General features: G+C 33.3%; 1 protein-coding gene across 4 annotated transcripts in view; it reads right to left on the bottom strand.

Annotated features, from left to right (window-relative positions):
• Window positions 1–25,328, bottom strand: part of LOC145303495 (uncharacterized) — a 94,047-nt gene that overhangs the window by 38,378 nt on the left and 30,341 nt on the right. Inside the window, exon 1 of one of the 4 annotated variants that reach the window (XM_080144922.1) lies at window positions 2,252–8,380. The exons of the other annotated variants lie outside the window; for them this stretch is intronic. Coding sequence (XP_080001048.1) covers window positions 2,252–2,743 — 492 coding nt within the window. The 5' untranslated portion in view covers window positions 2,744–8,380. Of the gene's footprint in view, window positions 1–2,251; window positions 8,381–25,328 lie in introns of those variants that run through there. 4 annotated transcript variants of the gene reach the window in all.

The raw sequence follows: 25,328 nt of genomic DNA, 5'->3' as shown, positions 1-25,328 counted from the left end.
TTTATCGTGAAACAATAAAAAAATAACTTATGTTTTACATTTCTATAATTTTTTTTTTATATTTAAAATATATTCATATGGAAATATTTTACTTCAATAAAGTAATTTAACCTTTCCTAGTTTACATTTCTATAAATAATTTTCTAAATATTTAAAATATATTCATACGAAAATAATTTAAAATTTTCACAAATTTTATCACACAATGTTATCATAATGTATCATAAAACAAAGTAACTACCTTCAATTGAATTATGAAATCGAAGTTGGAAAGCAGGGAAACAGAAGAGAGTTCCACGGGCGTGCAGTTCTAAAAGAAGAAGCTGTGTTCATGGAATCCACATTTTTAGGTTTGGGCAAAGATAAAGAGTGGGGGAAATTATTGATAGTGGTTTCAGCTAGACGAGTGTTTTTCATGAAAGTCAGACAAGGGGGGGACCATAGATTGGAGCTCAGACAAGCACTTGCCATGAAAATAATAGTAAAGCAGAGACAAGCTCGCAACGTCTCTTCCGTGGGAAAGAGGTTGCAGGGAAGAGAAAAGGGCATCCCCCACTAGGCTACAAAGTCTATTTTGAACTCTGTCAAAGCAGGATAAGCTGCTTCTAGCAGCTCTTGCCCAGATGTGGCAACAGTACTTCATCCTTAGACATACTTGGCTCTTATAGTACAGCATCAGCAGCGAGATATCTACTGGAGTGGTAGAATGATCCCACCATTTTTCCAGCAACCTCGGCAATGGATTTGATCCATTTCAGATCACTAGTAAAGATCAGACCTAGAAGCTTGTCAAAACATGGAGCCTCCCCACGATGAGAACCATTCATTACATTGATGCCAGACAAGAATCAGAATGTTGATGTACAGATAGAAGTGTGGTTTTAGATGCATTAAATTAACCAGCCACCTCTTTCCCCATTGTACTACATGCTACAAAATCAGAGGAGAGAGAGAACTTGGTTGTTTATGGCCTTTAAAGTGTTATCATAGATGGTAGAGGCATCAGCATAGATGTCTACGAATGATCTAAGGATGTGATTTGGGAGATCATTGATGTAGATTAGGAAGAGAGTTGGACCCAGGATGAACCTCTGAGGGACTTCAGTATTGGAGTTTCTTATTTCTGCTCATCAACCACTACTTTTATGAACCTACTTTCGATCTTATAAAATTATTATATAACAGAATTACATTTTATATTTCAAAAGCCCAGTATCATGGTTCAATTGTGCACTAACTAAACAAAAACATTCATTTCGAACACGCCTCTCTCTTATCAAAGAACCTACTATTGATTTAATGTTGGGCCCTTCTGTTTGTGTTGTAACAAAGCTTCTCAAATGCACTTGTGATATTAACTTAGGTCAAAATAGGATGGTTCCTTCTTTCATCAGATTTTTTTCTATTATCGATACTTATAAAGTACGTTTGTGTGAAATTTCAACAACAAAAAAATTGACCCAGCAGTTTCAGAGTCCATAGGGAACTCCTTCTCACTCACACACCCAAAGTGCCTTTTATATATTAGTAGAGATAGCGATTAAAATGACAGTAGTTAAGTAGTAATTTTTATGTACGAGTTCCTCATTGTATTTTTCATTTTTATTTTAAAGTTGTCCTTTATTAATAGAGAATGACCCCCTCATCCTCACTGTCCACAACCCAGGGGGACATGCTGGATAGTTTGATGAAACAGCACACTATTTTTTTTTTTAATATTTGTTCAGAGTTTACTTCAAAGTATCCTCATGTCATTCTCTCTGACAAACCCTTATACAGCATTGAGAAAACTTGAAGCACTTACCTGCGACTCCCAGGAAGAGTGGCAGCAGAAACCTTTTGTGTGTGTGATGACTCTTTTTTATATTGGTAGTTGTTACGCTTAACTTATTTGATTGGATAACTGGATTATAAAAATGATGGAGTGAACTGAATTTTGGTTGTGATGTTCAGTTTGGGATTGGAGTTGAAGGAAATTGAATCGTTAACCCTTATTAACAGACCGACAAGGTTCTACAATTTTTACCTAGTCACAGGTCGCAACAAACCATTGTTGCAAAATCCTTGTAACCCTCTACCTTTCAGTAGAGAAAGTTTCCACAACAGAGAGATCAAAGACACCTGAGGTTAGTGTCTAGTAAGCATTCAAGTTGTCTCCTGTAGGCATTCAACTGTGAGTGCAAGTATGTAAGGCCAAGTTAAAAAAATACCTTTCATTCATATAAGTTTCAAAATTATAACCAAGGCTTACCTGAAAGTAAACGTGCACTGCTTTTTTCATTCCAATTGATAAGCTGTTGTGAACTGGGAAATCTACTTTCTCCAAATATTCATTTCCTAATAATTGGGCTGTTCGGAAACCTGCGTTATTTCTCCTTGCCTGAACCTCTTCCTTGGTCTCGTTTGCAATCCGTTCGGCCAGTCTCCTTCTCAAATCTGCTCGTCTCATTTCGGCTTCTTCTATACTCTCATTCGCAATTCGTTCGCCCCGCTTCATCCGCATGTATGAACGTCTCTTTTCAGCCTCCTCTACAGTCTCATTCGCAAGACGTTGAGCTTGTCGAAGTCGTGACTTAAGCCGTCTCGCTTCAGTCTCTTCAAAACTTTCACAACTTAATTTCTTCATCCGATACCGGGCATCTGCTTCTCTTCTGCAGAGTTTTTGCGCTTGTGTTTCTCGGGCTCTTTGCCGTCTTTTCCGCTCTCTTGCCAGACGTCTTTTTCTCTCTATTGGGGTTTCCATTGTATACAATATTTTAAAGAAAGTCTTTATATGTGCGAATCAAAATGTATATCTGTTACTCTTAAATAAATATGAAAAGAATAGTAGTAACTGTTGTTTACCGAATATTTTATTTATATTTAAAGAAAAAAGAAACGGCTTAAATTAATATATATTTAAAAAGTTGGTTTGTATAAAATATATCTTTGATAGAACTATGAGCAGAATGCAAGTCTTGGCTCACGCTATTTTTTCGTAAACAATTCTTAAACAAAAACTTATTATACTGTACAATAACTAAAGCCATTTACAGGTTTTAAATGCGGATACTTACGATACAAATTATCCGTTTTTAAATACCACTTTTATTTTTGTTTTTTCGTAGACGCGCGGTCTTTTGTTTTGCATAAAAAAATAACAGTGAGGATTGTATAAACGAAAACCAAATCAAACAAAAAAACTGACATCAGTAATAATTTCGTCGTTTTTCTTTTTTATGGTACATATTTACTTTTTTAAGTAGAGCGTGACCGATAAATATTTGAAAATGATATATGTTCTATGACACCGGTAATTCAAAATGTAATATAAACTACTAACTAAATTAATCCCTGACTATATGTCCACATCTACGAAAATACGGCTGAAATAAAACTGCTTGTGCATAGTTTCATGCAATGTAAAGATAACATATTAAAGTCAACCTAAGTCTTTGCTTCGTATGTTTAGGTGCTGTTTTTAAACAATTACATTCTCTAATTTAGTGCATCATGTTTGAAAAGGTTAACACTACGATTTAATAACAAAATAAAAACCAAATTAATTCAGACGGAAACATTCAAAACGATAAAGCAATATTAAAAATTAACACAATTTAGTAGTAAACTCCACACAGTTCTACTACTACTACTACTAGTAACAGCCACAACATGTGTTGCCAATTTAGCAATTTTCCTGCTAGATCTGGAGATTTCGTTTGCAATCTAGCGGGTAACATTTTGATCTAGGGGTTAGCGTTTTTTTTTTTTTTTTTTTTTTTTTTTGACACCTATACACCTACAATTTAAGATAAAAAAAATAAAGAAAAGCGCTTGAAAATATTTTCAAACATCACCTGAACTCATTCAGATAGGTAGAAAAGTAGCATTCACTATTTTTTTTTTTTTCGGTTAACCATTCTTAAAACTCGTCATAAAATCGATTTTTCCAAGTACTTTTTTTTTTTTTTTTTTGGAGGGGGGGGGATCCTGTTTCTATAGTTTAAAATAGGATCTAAGCACTCTTAATTTAAAAGTATTTATTCACTTGGTAAAAGTTAATAGTCAAAAATTGTATAAAAATAACTTATACCAAATGCAGTAGAATTTAATTATCTACCGCGACCTGTTACTTTTAACGTGCTAAAAACTAAGTTTTGTAACTTAAAAATATGTTGTTTATACCAGTTTTTTATACACCAAATAAAAAACAAATAAATAGCCGCTTATCGCTTCAGGAGTGGGGAGGTTTAATCCCTGAAAAGATGTAAAACAAATGACTTATTCTACCACTAAGTTCGAGTTGCACCCCAAATTTAGAGTTAGTGGTAAGTCATAGATGTTTTTTTTTTTTGTTTTTTTTTAACAATTTTTCAAGAATGAAGTCTCCAATGATTAAGCGACAAGAAACCAGTTATTTGTTGTAAAGACAGTGAAAAAAAAATGCAATAAAAATCTTAAAAACAATTTCAGCACGTATAAAAGATAGACAATTCATTTTACTGTTTGGTATAAGGTATTTGTTGATATTTGTTGTTGTTTACAATTTCTCGACTGTTAACTATTCTGCACGAATGACAGTTGTTCCTATTTACTTGCCGCCTCAAAGATCCAACATTCATGTTTTTTTACTATTTTTTCAACATTTATTACATTTAATTGTCAGCGTGAACCACCTTTTCTAAGATGGAGCATATGTCAACACCTCAGCTAAGTTTATTGCATTAACTTTTTAGCAAACATTAAAAACAGAAAAAATGTTTTCTACATGTAGACAAAAAATATATTTACTTGCCTTCCTAGGATACAAGTTAGATACAAGGTCGGTTTTTAATGTAGTGAAAACCCCGTACTCAGGAAGTGGGTAACATTTTTTTAATCCTCAATCATAAATTGTGCCTTAAACAGAAACGTTAATTTTGAATGCACACCTGTCATGTCAAAGAACCTACTGTTGATTTTATATGTCGAGCCTTTCGTCTTGTGTAGTAATAAAACTTCTCAAATGCACTTGTGATGTTAGGCTGTATAAGGTTTTAACTTTGATCAAAATTGTTTATTTCTTCTTTCATTGGATTATTTTGATAATCGGCTATTGATACTTATCAAAGATCTCCCGATACAAAACCTATCTAAGAACACTGCCAGACACAAAGTACCTTTGTATGAAATTTCATCAAAATCAGCCCAGTCATTTTCCAGTTCATAGCAAATGAACTCACGCACACAAAGTTCCTTTCATATAATAGCAGATATACATATATCGCATATATCTCTAGAGATTTTCATATTTTCTTGTCTCTTTTTTAGTCAAGATTTTAGACGGGGGGGGGGCGTCACTGTATTAATTTAACATAAAAGGATCACCCATTTCTTAGACTTAACCAATGTTCGAAAACTTAATCTATAAAAATAAAAAAGTCTGTATGTGTGTGTAAATATTTAACCAATAAATTCCTAAACTACTGGTCACATAACACTGAAATTAACAGAAAATAGTAATCATATACTGAGGATGGTTTATAACAAGTAAAATCTTTGTTTGGATGGATGAATAATGTGTAGAGAACTATGTCAGCAAGTTAAAATGCAAACTTCATTTCAATTTGCCGACATATTCCTATTATTTGTGCATATGAGCAACTTTAAAGGTAGCTTGAAGTGGTTTAATTTTAAATCTTTCTTATCTATCTGTTAATAGCTCAAACAGTAGAGAACGTGGCTGGAGCACTAAATTCTAGCTGGGACATCCATTTTGTTTTTAAAAAACTTTAGAAATTAGTAATATATTTAGGTACAATATAATATTCAATAAAGAATTGGTTCTGCAATAACAAATACAAAATCTGCATAAATGAAAGGTAATGGTGAATAAAAGGAGACCCTAACTTTCAAACACACCGGAAGTTGGTTCCGCGTCTCTCAATTGAAGTATGGAAGCACAGAATCAATACAATTTTCAATCATATTTCATGTTTATTTTTTTTCACGCCCTTCTAATAAAAAATATATAAAATATGTACATTTTTTTTCAATTTAAAAAATATTTTAATCATATATCTTTTCAAATAACTATTTATTTAAGTTCATACATTATATATTTTGTCAAACTATTTAGATATTTTACAAATATATTTAATCACAGAAACATGAAAAACAAACTATGAATGTGTGATTTTTTTACAGTTTTAACTATGTTTAATCAAGTTTATATATGATATGCAATTAAAAAATAAAAAAAATAATTGATGAAAAGTTTACATATTTTTTTACATTTTTATTATAATGGCGTAAAAAAAATAATCATAAAATATATTTGGAAATTATATCAATTCTGTGTTTCCATACCTGTATTTAGAGACGCAGGTGCCAACTTCTGGTGTGTTTGATTGAAAGTTGGACTCTCCTTTTATTCACCATTACCGAATTAAAATATATTTAAGCATATTTTACCGACCCATCCAGCAAAGAATGTAACCATTTTTTTTTTTTTTTTTTTTGGCATGAGTATACATTTGTTGCGGGGATGGAGAGGGAGCATTTGTTTTTTTTACCAACCATTTTTTTTTTTTTTATTGCTACAATTTCGACACTTGTGCAGAATAGTATGCAAGTGATACAATTAGTTTCTTTTTCTTTATAATTTCCATAAATTAACGAATTCGCTACAAAATGTTAAACAATTTATTTTTGTGATTTGCTAACACTCATCCTCTGAATGTATGCACTCCGGCCATGCTTTTGCAATGTTCGAGCATGACCACAATGAAACCTGAATACATAATTTTGCTCATGCAACAGAAACTGGCAAATGCGTGGAGTTCTTTAATCTGTATGAGCAATGCCAATGATTTACTTTTTTAAAGAAAATATGTAAACAAAAAACAAAAAAAAAAAACAACTTATTAATGATGGTCAGAAAGCAGGTGATCAATTTACATTAAATTTATAAAGGAAAGTGTGATCCATTCTCACTCTAAAATATCTGATACAACGTTATAAGAATTTCTGGTGCTTCTATATGAACGAACGAAAATGGAAATACTGAATTTTGAGTAAAATAAATTGTACCTACATAACTGTCATGTCGCAAATAGCAACATATCCAAAAATTATGGAAAACGATAAGGTAGCAAAATAATTATTCATAAAACAGTTTCCGACAAAAGTTTACAAGAGGAATAAAATTTGTCTGACAGTTTGACTTACATTCGTCACGTGATGTAAGCAACAAAACTCCTAATTATTTCCCCTTTCAACTTATCTCTTTTTAGTAAGTGTAATATAGCGATTTCGCTTATTTCACAAATTTCTTTTTTCATTAAAAATTATTATTTTTCTACCTTATCGTTTGTCGTGGTTTCAAAATCACAGCCTTCTTTCTTCGCCCCCCCCCCCACCGCTGTTCTCTTTGCCTTTCCCTTACCTTAAACAAAGGATGCAATTGGCTAAAACTAGTTAAACATATAAACATATTCGAGTTCAGTGAATATATTGACCTTCCCTTTCTCTTTTCATTATCAATTTCGCCACTCACGTCGGAATTCAAATATATCAACAAAACGCCAACAAAACAGGCGATTGACTTTTTAATTTTTAGACAAAATTAATTTAAATGGAATCAACAAACTCACACTCTTCTTTTGATTGCATAAATTTCGTTCTAGAATTAATTAGTCGTTTGTTTGTCTTATTGGGAGCGACGGCTCTAATATCACACTGGCCACATGGATACAGCCCATTTTGGCCCAGTCAACTAAATTTCGTCCGGGCGCCAGCTCCAGCCCGGGGAGTAGGAGGAGGCTCCCGAAGCGACAACTGACGCTATCAGTCACGTCGACTGAACCCAGGATTTCCAGCGACACCAGCTGTCTCAGCAGCAGTTCAAACAGCCCTTATCAGGACATCAGGACTAAACAATGCGATTCACTACTGCTTGCCTCCTGAGACCCACCAGCAGCGAACTTCACTCCCAGTCTCAAGCTCTTCCAGCTCATTCCAGCGGCTTCCTGCTCATTCTCGCAGCCTTCCAGCCCTTGATGCCTCCAGCTTCCTCCTGTAGCTTTCCTGCAACCTCACCTGCACCTTCAGCCTGCAACCTCGCTTGCACCTCACACCTCTGGTCTGCTACCTTGCTCGCACCTGGCTCCCTACCGACCATTCGTTCCTTAACACTGATTTTCCATTCTCAGCGTTATCCGTACCCTAACACTGATCCTCCGTTCTCAGTGTCTGTTCCTTAACAGTGATCCTCCGTTCTCAGTGTCGTCCGTTCCTTAACACTGATCCTCCGTTCTCAGTGTAGTCTGTTCTCTAACACTGACCCTATGCTCTCAGTGTCGTCCGTTCTTTAACACTGACCACCTCATTCTCAGTGTCCACCATTCATTTCAGATCGCCCTGACGTCCAGTCGATCGTTCCAGGCCCAGCAAGCAACTCTGAACCACGTTACATCTAGAGTACCCGTTCCAGACCTCAAGACCTTAGACTCCGGTGACGTGCGACCTTCCAGGCTACCAGCATCCAGATCATATGATTTTTTGCTTCCTTTGCAAATAAAAGGCGAACCCTCGTCTTTAACCAAAATAAGTTAGTTGTTGGGTCGATTGTCTCTGGATGACTGGCCCCACAAGATGTTTTTCGTAATTTTTGGATATGTTACTATTTGTGCCATAACAATTCACTTGAAATTCAATATTTTGATTTGTTCATTCAATATAGAAGCACCAATTTCTTTTTTTCAATGGATTTGTGAATTTTACTGAATGTTACTTTTATCATTGTAAAAAGAAAAAACAGAAATAGAAGAAAGTTTGTCAACTGCGACTTTTATGCAAAACAAAATAAAAAACATTTGGGTTGAGTTTTCTTTCATACAAAAGAATTTTTTTTTAATCTAGGAAATTCTCTAGTAACACGATAAAACCAACAAAATGCTATTGATCAAAAAGGGAGTGCTCAGCATGTTAAATCTACATAGCAAACTGATGAACACGTTTAGTAACCTGTTCAAGCCATTGCTTCATGACACCTCATAGGAAATCGACGTGGGGGGGGTAATAATTCGTTGACGTTTGTTGCATCTTAGAAAAGGTGTTAAGATCCACACTGACAATTATATGTCATAATAAACACTAAAGTAAAAGTTTTACCGATGTAAAAATAAATAAAATACTTGCTTCCCCACAAGGAAGATTTTTAACGTGGAGAAAATCAACCCCTCTCAAAAAATAAAAAAAAGCTCTGAACTAGGACAAAAATTAAAATTGCCCAATCTAGAAAGATTTCTCCTAGTACAGTATGAGAACAGATACTAAAAAGTACTGTAAGATCGGCAAATATTTAATTCATAAAAATAGATTAAAATATTCAGAGCAGACAACTTTTCTTCAATTTCAAATGGTTGCCCTTGATCAGTTAATTTGAGTTAAGCGAGACAAATACTTGATTGTGATTGGTGTTGGAATTCACAAATAGAAACTCACTATAGCATCATGGGAAATATAGAAAACATTTTTTTTTATTCAGATGAATGGATTGTGAGAAATTCTAGATTGAGGAAGAAAGGAAGCACGAATCTTGATGAATCAGAATTTGATCGTTGCAGCAAGTTGAATGTAGAATAATGATAATGTACTAATATGCTTTCCAAAATGTGTTAACAATATAAATTCTTAATAGCAGAAGCTTTGAGTTCCTGCCTTCTCCATTAATACCATGTGGAATAACAGCAGTACGAGTTCCATAGATACCGTCTGTGGATATAAATGGGGATAAAACTTCCCTTAATAATTGGATTCTTATTAGGTTGAGCAAACATGTCCATTAGTTGTGAAAGTCATTACTGAGATTGAGAAAGAACACGATTGAAGTTTGCGCACTTCATGGAAACCACATTCGAAACACTGTGTAAACGTTATTTTGCCTGAGCAAAAAAAGTGTTTTTATATATATCCGATGATGCCACAGTGAGTTTCTATTTGTAAATTCCAACAGTGGAGAGTTGTGGGGAGGAAAAAAAGTGCCGAACAAGAATTTTGGAGCAGTTAAGCTGTCAAATAAAAAGTCAGTTATGATTTTAAACTCTTAACAAATCCTGAACCAAAGCTATTTATACCAAATAATTTCATAAATAGTGACTAAAACATCAACTTAACAATATTAGTTATAATTTTATAACAATTTAATTCAAGTAATAAATTAATGACCAATCTATACTGTAATAATTAAATTTAACTTTCAAAGTTCTATTATAAAAAAAAAAATAAAAAAATAAATTAAAAAAAAAACAAAACAAAACAACGAAACAAAAAATTAAACTAAAAGACTCCAGGACAACAATTGTGCAGCTAGCAACTTTACTAATAAAAATCATGATTTATGTGCTTATTATTTTATGTATTTTTGGTTAAACATTAAATGCTTCTACAGAATTTGAACAGAACCAAACCCAAATTTTGCTATATTAAACCTAAAACTTAGGTTAGGGTTAGATTAGGGTTTAAAAAAGAAAAAAATTATGCTTGTACAGATTGTTGTCCTAGCTAAAGATGTCTGAATTTTTTTACTATCACAAGTAAATGTTTGCTAATGTTTTCATCTTATTTTATGTTTAGGACAACAATTGTTGACCTGAACAAGCATCAAGTTCAGTACAGTTCAAATTCTGTAGTGATACCTGATCAAAAATTATTAATTTTAAAGCAATTCTTAACATAATACGGAGTTATTTTTCATACAATATTTACTTTAATGGTCATTCTTGTTCAAAATTGTTGGTTTGGGTTCTTCTTCGTTATAATAGCGAAATTCAAAATCTATATCTATCTATATATCTATAAAATCAAAAATGTGTATGGACACTAGGAACAGTTTTGATTGGCTAATCTAATAATCAAAACTCCTCATAAACGATGATTCTAATTGTCTTAATTTTAGCATCAAATGAAAGACAATAATTTATTGTTAATCTTGGGGGTGTTAATTTTTTTCTAAGTGAACATTTACAAAAATAAAATTATACGAAACTACCCCCAAAAGACATTGTATATACGAAAATTGCCATTTACATCTAAATCTTAGATCTAGTTTCTATAGCAACGCACCCTTACACACATATATGATTTTTTTAAAAACTAAATCATAACCACGCCTCATTTTTAAAAATAAATCGTTTTTAATTATCTCTCAAGATGGAGATATTTTGTATCTATGGGTATATTAGATAATCTGTTAAAATTTTAAAATACACATTTTTTTCCTATTTTCCTAGGTGAACCTTTAAAAAATACAATTATACGAAACTAACCCAAAACACATTGAAAATACGAAAACTGCCGTTTAAATGTAACTCCTATGCAAAAAATTATCGTAAAATTTCATGCAATAAAAACTTCTTTGAAAAAAATTATTTTTCTTTTTTTCATTTTTTTCTTACTATTTTCCTTGTGGGTGGGGGATAATTCGATGATTGTTAAAAAAAATTATTATTTAGTAGAAGCACAAGAACACTTTGAACGTTATAACAACAACAATAAAAACAGGCATAGATTACTTTAACTTTGACATGAATTGTAGCCCCCCCCAATTACTTTGCCCCTTTCTTTCTTTCTTTTTACTACTTTTCTATTTACAGACTCAACCCAATCTTGTATATTAAGCAAGGTATTACCAGTTTTTTTTTAATTTACTGACCATATTTTTGTTATATTTATGTTAAGATATTTTCTATTTACATCGTTTTATTACTGACTTTTTGCTTAAATTATTTATAGATTTAAGAAATATTATTTTTAATTTTGAACTTCTCTTGTATTTAATATTTTTTTACATTTTTGAACTGTTTTTTAAATGACATTTTTAATGAAAAAATTATCGTAAAATTTCAAGCAATAACAACTTCTAAAAACAAAAAATTCCTTTTTTTTTTTCATTTTTTCCTATTAACTGAAAAGTAGCTTTAAGAAAATAATTTTCATCTGCTTGGCATTTTTCAAAAAAATTTTTTAAAATATTTGTGTACAGTAAGAAATAATTTTTTATAGGTTATGGTCAGCCAATATTCTGTGAAGCATTTATTAATATTTTTCTTGTGGTTGGGGGGTTAATTCAATGATTGTTAAAAAATTTTATTATTTAGTAGAAGCAGAACAACACTTTGAACGTTATAACAAAAAAAAAAACAAAAAACAAAAACAGGCATAGATTACTTTAGATGTGACATGAATTGTAGCCAAACCCCCCAAATAAAATTACTTTGTCCCTTTCTTTCTTTCTTTTTACTATTTTTCTATTTACAGATTCAACACAATCTTGTATATTAAGCAAGGTATTACCAGTTTTTAAAAAATTACTGACCATATTTTTTATATATTTATGTTACGATATTTTCTATTTACATCTTTCTATCAATGACTGCTTGCTGAAATTATTTATAGATTTAAGAAATATTAATTTTAATTTTGAATTTAAACAAACGATTGATTGTAATAATTTCGTCAGTCTATTTTGCATTACTTTCATTACACTTATATTACAGCTGTTAATTTTGAGAACATTCTATCAATTATGCAAAAAAAGTGCATTGAGGCATCAACTAATGCAAAGATGCATAGCGCAACAATCAATAATTACTGTGCCCTACGACAAAGCAGAACAGGCAGGGGATGATAGGGTCGTATTTGTTGAAAATGGTTGTTTGGGTCATTTGGCTGAAGTGGTTCTTCCTTCATTGCAGATTCGGATGCAATTCGTGATAATTCCAATTTGCTGGGGCCTTACACAAGTAGTGTCTTAATCGCAGCATTAGATGGTGCACTGCACGCTAATCTCCCCATTTACCCAAATGAAAAGAGTAAAATCCAGGTTTTTTCTCAAGCTTCAATAGACAAAGATCCAAGAGAAAGTTATTTGGAAAAACATGCTTCAAGTTCGACTGAAAAGCAACGAAAGAATCGTCCTAAAAAGAAAGGCATTAGGTCAATCTGCTGCACGCGCTTCCGAAACCGAAGAACAACGAGACAGACGTTTAAGGAGAAATGCTTCAGCCATATCCACTGCACACCCTTCAGAAAATGTAGAGCAACGAGACAGACAGATGGAGGGTCAGATACAATATAGAGCCAATTTGGAAGGACATTCAAGAGCAACAAAATCACGCTGGTCTTTAAAAGCATTCAACTATATTCCCTCTCCTAATTATGCTGAACACCCTGACATAAAAATAGGCTCTATGTATAAGAAATGCTTCCATTGTTTTGTGAAAAGATGGCCAAGTGAGCCAGCGGGAATATGCTGTTCAAATAGCAAGGTGAAACTCCCACTTTTTGAAGAACTTCCACAATCGCTACTACGCTTGCTCACAGGTTCAAATCCTGAATCAAGAACCTTTAAGAAAAAAATAAAGCACTACAATTGTGCATTTCAGATCCAGTTACCAATATGAAGGGGGGTTTATGCCAACATTCAAAGTACAGGGGCAGGTCTACCATCTGACTGGATATCTTCAGCCAACTGAAAATGAAAAAAATAGTGTCAAAGTTCAAAATATTTCATTTTTACATTTTCTACCAAATTACTATGCCAATTTGGAGTGTAAAGCCTCGAAATTTGAGATACAGGGTAATAGGATGTGAAGAAAAATTTTTTTATTGGCTTTGACCCAGAAAAATAACTGCTAAAGGGTCCAGACCATCACCCCAGCAATGCCGGGTCGATATGCTAGTTTGAAATATTGAATTTCAAGTAAAACCAATGGTATCTACTCAATTGTCATGTCACCGTAATGAACATATCCAAAAATTACAAAAAAAAACTAAAAGATAGGAATTTAATTATTAATGAAATTTTTTTCAAAGGAAATTTGCAAAAATTGAATTTTGTTAAAAAGAAACTGGAGAGTTCGAATCATAAAAACATGGAGGTAAATATTTTCTGAAAACTTTGAAAATCTTAAACCAGTTTAGTAAAACTTAATTTTTGCTAATTGTCTTCGAAAACCGTTTTTAAAAATTTTTTTTTTTTTTAAATAGGAGTCGCCACTCGAGGATAAGGGTTATTGAGTGTACAGTAATCAATGGTATAATATCGGAGTGGTCGTTATTAATGGAAATTTGGTAGATTGGATTACTTAAGGGGTCGGTTCATTAAGAATTTGTTTATGTTGGACTTGAAGACAACTAAGTTGTAGTCAGCTGGGAAGCAGGTAAACGGAAGAGAGTTCCACAGACATACAGTTCTAAGAAAGAAGCATTGTTCATGGAATCTACGTTTTGATTTAGGCACAGTTAAAGAGTGGAGAAAGTTATTGATAATGGTTTCAGCTAGACGGGTGTTTTTCGAGAAAGATTGGCGAGGAGAAACCAGACTGGAGCTCAGACGAGCACTTGCCATGGAAGTAACGATAAAACAAAGACAGGCTTGCGACATCCCTTCTATGGGAAAGAGGTTGAAGGGAAGAGAAAAGGGCATCCTCCACTAAGTTACGGAGTCTATTTTGTACTCTGTTAAGGCAGGATAAGCTGCTTCTAGCAGCTCCTGCCCAGATGTGGCAACAATACTCCATCCCTTGACGTACTTGACTTTTATATAGATAGAGAATTGCATCAGCAATGAGATATCTGCTGGAGTGGTAGAAAGATCCCACCATTCTTCCAGCGACCTTGGCAACAGATTTGATGTACATGTTCCATTTCTCCAAGACGAGAACCCTCCATTTCAATTGATGGAAGATAGGGATCAGAGCGTTAATGATGTAAAGATAGGAGCTTGGTTTTAGATGCATTAAAAGTAACCAGCCACCTCTTCCCCCATTGTACCACCTGCTCAAGATCTAAAGAGAGAGAATCAGTGAGAACTTGGTCATTTACGGCCTTTGATGTGTTGCCATAATCTGTAAAATGGAAAAGCTTCACTGTGTTGATAGCTGCCTTTTGAAAAGTTAAAAAAAAAAAAAAAAAAAAAAAATAGAAGGTAAATATCATAATGTACTTATAATTTTTTTCTTGCTGACCAAAAGAAGAAAAATTTCAATGGCGCCTATGTGAAGTGAAATTCCTTTTCAGACTCGTGTACAGGGACATATTTCAATACGAGGTAATCCCTACCGATAAGGTAAAAAGTTAATTATTAATGAAAACACACCTCGTCCCCCACCTTACTAACAGTATTTTGTATAATAGAGTTTGAGAAGTAGGGTGAGAGGACAAGGTGTGTTTTCATTAATAATCAACTTTTTACCTTTTCGTTATTTTGTAAATTTGGGATATTTTCATTATTGCGACATGACAGTTTAGTAGATACCATTGATTTTATATATACGAATGATACCATTGGTTTTACTTAAAATTCAATCTTTTGATTTGCAAATTTCACTCTAATAATGAAGAAGCCCCACATTTTGTTTATATATAAGGCACCTTCCAAATTTTTGTGTAAAATTACCAACGTTTAACTTATAATTATGTATAATTTTTACAAATGCCCAAAGATGCTAAAATTAAATAAAGGAAGTAACTTTTGTTTACTATCGTTTATTGTGTTAAGTTTATTAATTAAAAGCCTCATACATTTTTTTGAAAATAGGCACTAAAATCAAGTTAACCTCACTCTAAAAATAAAAATCTTTTAACAATTAAAATAAAATAATTTTTAGTTGTAGTTGAATTTGCTAATTTAAAATTGCAAAAATTATACAAAATACTGTTAGAAACTCACTCAATATATGCTAATGCGACCTAAGCTGACATATATTCGATATGTTTCTTACAGTATTTTGTATAACTTTTTAGTTTGGACTCATTTTCCCAAACTTAACATATTCAACAGTGAGCTTGCCGCTATCTGTCTTTTTCAAATATACTGATAAACACTGTTTTTCCAACCGAATAAACATTTTACATTAAATAAAAACACTAAAAACTGATCCAGTTAGGTAGAAAAGTAACTATCCTACCTTTGATGTCATATATTTGTTTTTTGAAAACTTTTTCGAATCTATGTGTATAGTAAAACAAACCCAATTTTTTTTCTTATTTATTTAAATCACCGGTTTTTGGATAATAATCGCTGCTAAATATTTGAATTTTTTGGTTTGTTCGATTCACATTTTTTTTATGTTATTTTTTAAAAAGTATCTATTCATTTCTGTCAGTATCTTCATTTTGACCCTGTTTTTCTTTCCTAACAACAAAAAACTGAATAAATTTTTTTTTTGTGGGTGAGTATAAAAAAGTATAGAAAAGTTCGTAATTAAAGGATACTCTAACTTAACTTCTAAATCTGACCCCCAAGATCGCCATGGGCATGGAATATGTACCTATATTAAAGATAGCTTTCCATGTGGTAGGGACATCTCCAGGGAAGATCCTAACTTACCCTATATGTGCTTCCGGGTTGCTTTAGCTCACACTACGGCATTTATATTTACTCTCTATCGCCCCCATAACAGCGGAGTTACTATCTTTCAAAGCATATGAGAAAATTGACCAAGTCCTATCTGTTTATCCTTCAGCTAACATTCACGTATGTAGAGACTTCAATGTTCACAACGTCGAATGGTTGACCCACTCAAACAAGACCGATGATGAGGAGAGGTTCTGTCATGATTTCTCCATTGCCTATGACCTCACTCAGATTGTTCAGGAACCCACCCGTGTGCCCGACAATGATGGCCAGTATGCGAGCCTACTAGACCTCTTTTCTCACAATTTGCCCTGAACTATGTTCAGTTTCTGTTCTGTCGCCTCTTGGATCTTCCGACCACTCTATTGTATCAATTAAGATAAAAATGAAATGTAATAAGTCCCCAAACGTACCTCTCCATCGTACAGTATATCGATACACTAAGGCTGACTGGGATAGCTTCCGTATATTTATATCTGATCTACCTCTGCATTCCATGTTTAAAAAGGATGTGTCCTCTACCTGACGGAATGGTTAATTGTAGGTATTGACCGTTTCATACCCTCGAAAAAGTTTCAGCAAAAACCTAACAGCCAGCCATGGTTCTTTCCAGAATGTGCTGCTGCCATTGCGCACAGAAATCACTTTTTCCAGTGTTTCCAACGTAATAGATGTATGGAAACTAAAGCCACTTTCAGGACTGCCAGCAACCATTGTAAGAAAGTAATAAAGAACGCAAGAGAGTTGTATGCTCAATCTGTTAAATCTAAAGTAGCTGAGCAGCGGCTTGGTTCCCACCAGTTTTGGCAAATAGCAAACAGAATCCTGAACAGAAGCGTGTGCTCCATCCCAACTATTATCAATGGACCTGAGGTAATCTCGTCAGCATCAGACAAAGCCAAACTCTTTGTCAAGAACTTTGCAGCTAATTCTACCCTTTGCGATCAAGGCCGCCAACCCCCAATATTTCCTCCTGTATCAGAAAACACGCTATGTGATATACGTATATCTGTACGTGATGTTGCCAAGCTAATCAAGAACCTTGATTCGAGTAAAGCAACTGGCCCTGATGGTATTCCAATTATAGTACTCAAAAAACTTCAACCTGAATTAGCGCCCATACTTACAAAACTGTTTAAACGTTGTCTTAAGGAGAATTGTTTCCCATCTCCCTGGAAAATTTCATCAGTATGCCCTGTATTTAAGAGTTCAGGTGATCGTTCATCCCCCTCTCAGTACAGGCCAATAAGTCTTCTATGCGTCATGAGTAAGTTGCTGGAATCTGTGTTAAATACAGAAGTAATCAACCATCTCAACAAAAATAACCTTCTTAGTGACACTCAATATGGTTTCCGTTCTGCTAGATCTACAGCAGATGTGCTTACAATTATATCGCATAGGATTAGCAAATCTCTCGACGGAGGCAACCTTTCTAGGGCAATTGCTCTTGACATATCTAAGGCCTTTGATAGGGTATGGCATAAAGGTTTACTTCATAAGATCTCTAGCTATGGTATTGCTGGAAATGTCTTCTCAATTATTAAATCATTTCTTTCTGATAGGTTCATAAGAGTAGTAGTTGAGGGGCAAAAATCAGAAGCTCACAGTATTAATGCTGGAGTCCCTCAGGGGTCCATCCTTGGCCCAACTCTTTTCCTGATCTACATTAATGATCTTCCAAATCACATCTTTACATCATTTGTAGACATTTATGGTAGCACATCTAAGACAGTAAACGACCAAGTTCTCTCCACTCTCTCTCCTCTGATCTTGAGCACGTAGTACAATGGGGTAAGGAGTGGCTGGTTACTTTTAATGCATCTAAAACCAAGCTTCTCTCTTTACATCATCAACATTCCGATCCACATCTGGCATCAATTGAAATGAATGGCTCTCGTCTTCAGGAGGCCTCAAGTTTTGACAAACTTCATGGCTTGACCATTACTCCTGATCTTAAATGGAACACGTACATCAAATCTCTTGCCAAGGCCGCTGGAAAAATGGTGGGATCTTTCTATCGATCCGGTAGATATCTCACTGCTGATGCTATTCTCTATCTATATAAGAGCCAGGTACGTCCAAGGATGGAATACTGTTGCCACATCTGAGCAGGAGCTGCTACAAAGAACTTGTCCTGCCTTGATAGAGTTCAAAATAGACTTCGTAGCCTCGTAGATGTCCTTTTCTCTTCTTTGCAACCTCTCACAGAAGAGATGTTGCGAGTTTGTCTCTGATGTATCGTTATTTTCATGGAAAGTGTTTGACTGAGCTTCAATCTATGGTCCCCCCTCGCCAAACTTTCACAAGAAACACTTGTCTAGCTGTTAACACTATCAATAATTCTCCCCACTCTTTATCTGTGCCTAAACCTAAACGTAGATTCCATGAACAAAGCTTCTTTCTTAGAACTACACGCCTGTGGAATTGTCTTCCGTTTTCCTGCTTTCCGGCTGACTACAATATGGTTGTCTTCAAGTCTAAAGTAAATAAGTTCTTGATGAGCCGTTCCATATAAGTTATCAAATTTACCACATTTTCATTACTAATGATTACTATATTGCCCAATTTCTACTGTACACTCTTTAACCCTTATCCTTGAGTGGCCTCTTGGCCTTGATAATGTGGTGATGCCTATGAAAAAAAAAAAAAAAAAAAAAAAGAGTATAAACTTGTTTTGTAGGAGTTTTTGGGTGTGCTTGAAACGACCGGTTGTCATTAATAAATTAATATAAAAAGTGATTCCCCATTACTAGGAACTGTAAATTTATCATATCATAGAAACTATTTGTTTCCTTGAATTTTAAACGTTATTTTAATAGTATTAAACATTGATGACTTTTTGATGGCAGAAAGGGTCAACATTACCGAAAAATCATCAATGTAAATGTAGAGCGGTTAATGTTGATGCTGTTCTCAACATTATGAACCGATCTCGTGTCTAACTCTACTCTTGTGGGGAGGCAAGTAAATAGGAACATCATCAATGGCACAGAAAAGCGAGAAACTAAGTTTGTTCATGTATTTTATGGAGAACACATTGTTGTAGTAGTCGTGATGTGTAAATGTGAAAATAAACTTATGTATTGTTGTGAACTGAAAAAATAGGAATACAGCAAATGTCTAATTACATGCAATATTGTCTTCAGCAATTTTTTTAAGAACAGAACTTGTGTTTTTTGTATCTGGTACATCGACGGGTGTAACATGTGTTAGTGACGCCATCTTTCATTTTTAGTTACCATCTATAAATATAAAAGCGAAAATGTATGTATGTGTGTTCGCTTTTTCTGTATGTCTACAAAAGGCTTTTTTCAGAGAAGCGGTCGGTCGCCTAACAACTTTTTAAAACTTTTTATATCACATGTAAATCGTAATATCTCAGAGTTAACAACGGAGCTTGCCTGTCTATTTAATTTGCTCGACTTCGGGAAGATAAATATTCAACAGTTTTCGCTCGCCGCATGTGGGTTAGGCCTTTTCCTATAATAAAAGCGACACTAATTGTCTAGGTATATTTCCGGTCTCAATCGCCAGAAATGTCCGAAAGCAATGAGCTTTACTCAATATGGAAATATTATTTCCTTATATCAGAAGACAATTGCTATTCAATTTGGACAAGTGGAGCTGTTTCCCCCTACCCCCAACATCTTGGAAAAAAAAAAAAAAAAAAAAAGTGGTTAACGTCGCACTCTTTTTTTTTCACACTTAAATTTCCAACTTTGCCTCAAGAGTTTGGGTTCGATCCTCATACTTACCTACCAAAACATTTTTTTTTATTTTACCCCCCCCCCCAACAGAGTTTTATTTACCTAAAACCACACACACCTCCAAACACCCGGGAAACGCCAGGTACCGCTCGCTAGTTCGTTTATAAAGAGAAAGAATTGTATTCCAGAATATAAGAATGGTCAGAGCTTAGCCAATAAGAATGGTTGGAATAAGGCTGGGAAGATTTTATTATTTGTGAAGTGGAAAATGGAAATAGTATAGTATGTGTATGTAATTTTTTTATTATTATTTTTTTTTTATTTATTACATTTTCAACCCAAACAAGGCACATTGTAACTTTGGTCTAGGGGGCTACTATCAGGGGCAACAGCTACTGGGGTACTATGTAGGGAGTTGGGCAGCAAGATGTTGGTTCACGTTACACTTGAACTTCTGCATGTCAGTACAGTTGGGGAAGCAGGGACCTGGAATGGAATTTCCAAAGTCTAGCAGTTCTGGGGAAAAAACTACTGGAGTAGAAAGATTTTTTACATCTAGGGATCTCTACTGTGTGGGGGTGGGATTTAGTTGCCTGTCGGGTTTGTCGAGGGTGTTTACGGCGTGGGGGCACAAGTGCTTGCAGTTCGTCAGAGCATTCACCATTAAAATACTTGTAGAACAGGCGGAGTGATGCAACATTTCGTTGATGGGGCAGAGACTGAAGCTTAGATGACAGTTCAGGACCTATCAGATTTGAGACTCTCTTTTGAACCTTGTCTAGGAGCGAGAGACTAGTAGCAGATGCACCAGCCCAAATATGACAACAATACTCCATACATGGGCGAATGGTGGCCTTATAGAGGTACAGGATACTTTCGGGTGTTAGTAGTTTTCTAGCACGGTAGAGAGAGCCTACCTTCTTCGCAGCGGTCCTGGCAATGTTCTCAATGTAATTGTTCCAACTCACGTTTCCTGTGAACGTTAGGCCAAGGAGTTTAAAAGATGTACTTTCAGATAAAGAGTCATTGGCTATTGCTATTGGTGGTATAGAGAAGGTTTCTTGTAATTATTGAAGGAAACAAGTTTAGTCTTGGCAGCATTGAATGTGACCATCCATTTTTGTCTCCATTCCACTACAGATTGGAAGTCATCCTCTAATGTTTCTGCCATTTCTTTAGACATGTGTTCATTCGTTTTCTTGTCGTGCCTGTTATAGAGTGTGGTGTCATCAGTATATATACCCATCTCAGAGGAAATTTTGTTGGGGAGGTTATTTATGAATATTAGGAATAATAGAGGTCCAAGGATAGACCCTTGAGGCACTCCTGCATTTATATCATATTGTTTAGATGTACGACTGTCAAGGACAACCTGGATTTTTCTCTTATCTAAGAAGGATTTAATTATGTTAAGTATTCTTCCAGTGATACCGTATGATTTCATTTTCCTGAGGAGACCCTCATGCCATATCCTGTCAACCAGTCAATGGCGGTGCAAGCAAAATATCATAGGAAAATATAAAATTTGTCCTAGCATCAACTGGTAGTGGTGAGAGCACTGAATATCAAGAGAGAAAAATAGGAACTCCTTCCTCTGTAGATGTGACGATTGTGATGATGTTGCTCATCCGATGCAATGTAGCATTTTATTATCATAAGTGAATGTGGCAGAAAAGGTGGTTGTAAGCTACATAAGGTAGTGGTTATCAGGATAGATGTATTGAATTTGTATGTGGCATCTCTTATTAAAAACCTACGGTACTTTGGTCCAGAGGGGAATTTCTGCAATCAAAATATTATATATGGAGATAAAGAAATGTCTATTTTGTTTAAAAATAATAAACTATTTTGTGTTATTATAAGTTTCTTATATTTATTTTTTCAGAAATATGTTACAAAAACTTTATAATCATGTTTTATTAAAAAAAAATATCTAATTGATTTTAGAAAAATAATAAAAAATAAAAAAACTATTGTGTTATTATAAGTTTCTTAACTTTCTCAACAAAAAAACAAAAACATGCATTTTATAATTTCTGAATTGTGTGTTTTTCTTTTTACGAAAAAAAATTTTGATTTTCAATTTAAGTCTTAAATTGCACTTGTCTACCCCTGCTATGTACTATTCCCATGTCCAAACTGAAAACTAAAACAGTTGTATCGACACACAAGTGCCAATTTTTTTAAACATGGAGATGCTTATGGCTTCAAAATGACCACTACATAAGAATGTTTTAAGGTGTCAATAATGTAAACATGATTTTGGTCTTGCATTTTCATTATTTTTGTATGCTAAAAAGCAGCAGTTATAAAGGGTCTATCTTCCCAGGCTTTGCTATCTCTCTTTGAGAAGGGGTGAGTTTATTACTAATTGCCTGAGGCGTCCTTACCAGGAATACCAATGGAGCTGCCTAGGCACTTTTTGCAGGGCAGTGCCCCCTCCTTGGCAACACTGACATCTCAATCCCACTTTCCAACTCTGGTGTCTAAGTTCTTGCAGTTCTTTTGTACACTGAAAAAAATTTTTTACAAATTTTTTTTTATTTATTTTAAGCTTCTTTTTTTTTTAAATTTATTTTAATCTTCTTTTAAATAGCACACCATTAATAAATGATAATAATATTAAACTAACAGGACCTGTGGAAATTTCACAGGGGACTTATTTATATGTAATATATTGATGTTGGCATTCAGTAGATGTTCAGTGTAAATGGAGATGCTCTGATACTATTATAGCTTTTTTGTTAGCCTGGTCGTAAAGTATGCTTAAATATGATATTTTAATTCTTGCAGATTTCATATATATTATTATAGAGTTAATGTTCTATTGATTTTTATATATTATAAAGTTGCAATTTCAAAAACAAAAATTCTTGGCCCCACGTGTACACACACTTTCTTTCACTTACGGGAAATTTGGTCCTTAATCTTTCAATTCCTATTTCAGTCACCTAAATTACTTAGCATGACAGGAGTTTAGGAATTTACTGCCAAACCTAATTATTTATAATATTATAAACATTATTAAACTATGTTAGGCAACATTTGCATAGAATGAAATGCTTTACAGTTGTGGTAAAAATTAGTGGTGGGACGATTAATCGGAATCGGAATCGTTAATCGTAAGAATCGTGTATTTTGGGAGGTATCGGAATCGGAATCGCATCATTAAAAAATACCTTAATTTTCCGATTCCTTCATTACGATTCTTTTAGTCTGATGTTGAAAAAAAGAAAAAAAATTCCTGATATTTCTAACCGCAAGAGAGAAATGTAGCATGTTATAAAAAGAAACCAAAGAAATTCATTATTAACAGGGCAATGCTTAGTGCCCCTGCCCCTCCCTTACAAGGTTCATTTATTCAGATCTATTGTAATTAAAACTACAAGAGTTAACTTGAAAAGAAGTATGCAGGGCTCTACATTGCGAATAAAAATAAAAAAAACGCTTATCTTTTTGGCGATTGTTTTTTTTTACTGACAAATCTTCTAATACTGAATGAAAATGCTTTTTCAACTTATATTTTCTTAAAATAAAACGAGCAAAGTCAATTTATTTAAACAGTAAAAGGTTTAATAGAACAATATACTTTTTTTTTCTTTTTTTAAAAGGCTTTTGAAAGAAATATCTCTAAAATGAAATTGATCACGTTGTATTATTTCGCAAAATTTGGACAGCAGTCCTTTTGAAGTTTCAAAAAAATCGACCCCATATCTATCTCTTCCAAACCTAAAGTTATTAAATAACCCTTCGTTAATTTAAAGGTAATTAATTCGATTCAGTCAAGTTTTTTTTTTTTTAATTTCATTGAAATAAAATCCATTATTTTTTTCTCCAGAAAGATAAAACCCTGAATTTGATTATATTAAAAGCAGAATAATATAATCTTTTTTCTAGAATTTTAAATTGAAAATTTAAAAAAAAGTGTTTGGCGCAGTTTTTTGCCGAACGAAAAAGAAATTAATATATATTTTTTAAAAGGTTTTGTAATCAATTAATTTTTATGTCTAAATAATATTTACGATTAATTAAATAATTTCATTTTAAAAAGTATTTATAAATAGAATTTTACTTAAGACTTATAGTTTAGCAATATTGAACCGCATCAACCATGTGTGAATTGAACACAGTCAACCAAAAAAAAAAAAAAAAAAAAAAAAAAATTCAAAAGAAAATGCATATTTGCATTTCATTATGTAAACTTTTATACATTGGTTTCAAAAATTAAATTCTATAAGTTTTTTTTTGTTAACTACTGAACAACGTGGAAAGGTGTGGGGGGAGGAAAAAAGGAAATTAAATGATGATAAAAAAAAAAAAAAGAAAAAGATTTGATTTTTAAGTTTGGGAAAGATATATTTATTATAACCGAATTCCTGTATGAAGACTGGATCTACTTTATTGGACGTTAATTTGAGAGATAAGTAATTTTTCAATGTTTAATATGTTTTTAAAGTTTCAATTATCAATTAAATTTTTTCATTGGGTTTTTTTTTTCAATTTATTTAAAAAAAAAAAAAAAACAGGGTTTAAAATGTATTTTTTCAAGGTAACAAGATTCGAAATAAGTCTAATAAAAAAAAAAAACACTCAATTTTTAATTTCGACAACCCTGAGAATTTAATTATTAAAAAAATATTGAAATGTGACATTTTTTTTATTTAACATTTCTATTAGTTCAATTAATTTTCTTTCAATAATTCATTTCACTCAAACTTCACCATTTTTTTTTCATTTTTTTTTTTTTTTATCTTTTTCTGTAATTTTGGTAATTATGTTTGCTCAATTTTATCTAGTATTTCATTTGTTTTTTATAGTGGTATCATTTTTATATGTGTTCCTTTGATATACCCTATTTCAAAATTAGTTTGGCTAAACTTATTCTTCACGTTAGAAACAACGTGTAAAAGCAATGAAAAAGTTAGAAAAAACAATAGGTGTTAACTACTCTTTGTGAATTATGGAGGTCTGAAGAACTGCCGTCACAAACACAACTATCAATAGCCAAACAAAAAATCGTTTTTGAAATTCCTTTAATTGTAACTTTTCGCTATACCTACCTTTTGGTATAAAACACAAAAACTTTCGATTAATGGTATTTCTCAAATATGGTCGTTAACTTTGGAAGGGTTATTTTGTATCTACAGCGCCATGTCACGTGGTATATTGTTTTTTTCATTACGCACGTTCATTTATAAATTATTAAATTAAATATTTATCTTTTTTATATTTAATTAGTA

The sequence above is a fragment of the Euprymna scolopes genome, chromosome 19, assembly GCF_053919585.1.
Source record: "Euprymna scolopes isolate OS-2025 chromosome 19, ASM5391958v1, whole genome shotgun sequence".
Classification (NCBI taxonomy): domain Eukaryota; kingdom Metazoa; phylum Mollusca; class Cephalopoda; order Sepiida; family Sepiolidae; genus Euprymna; species Euprymna scolopes.
The sequence above is the reverse complement of the archived record's forward strand: the minus strand, read 5'-3'. Positions and strand labels throughout refer to the sequence as shown.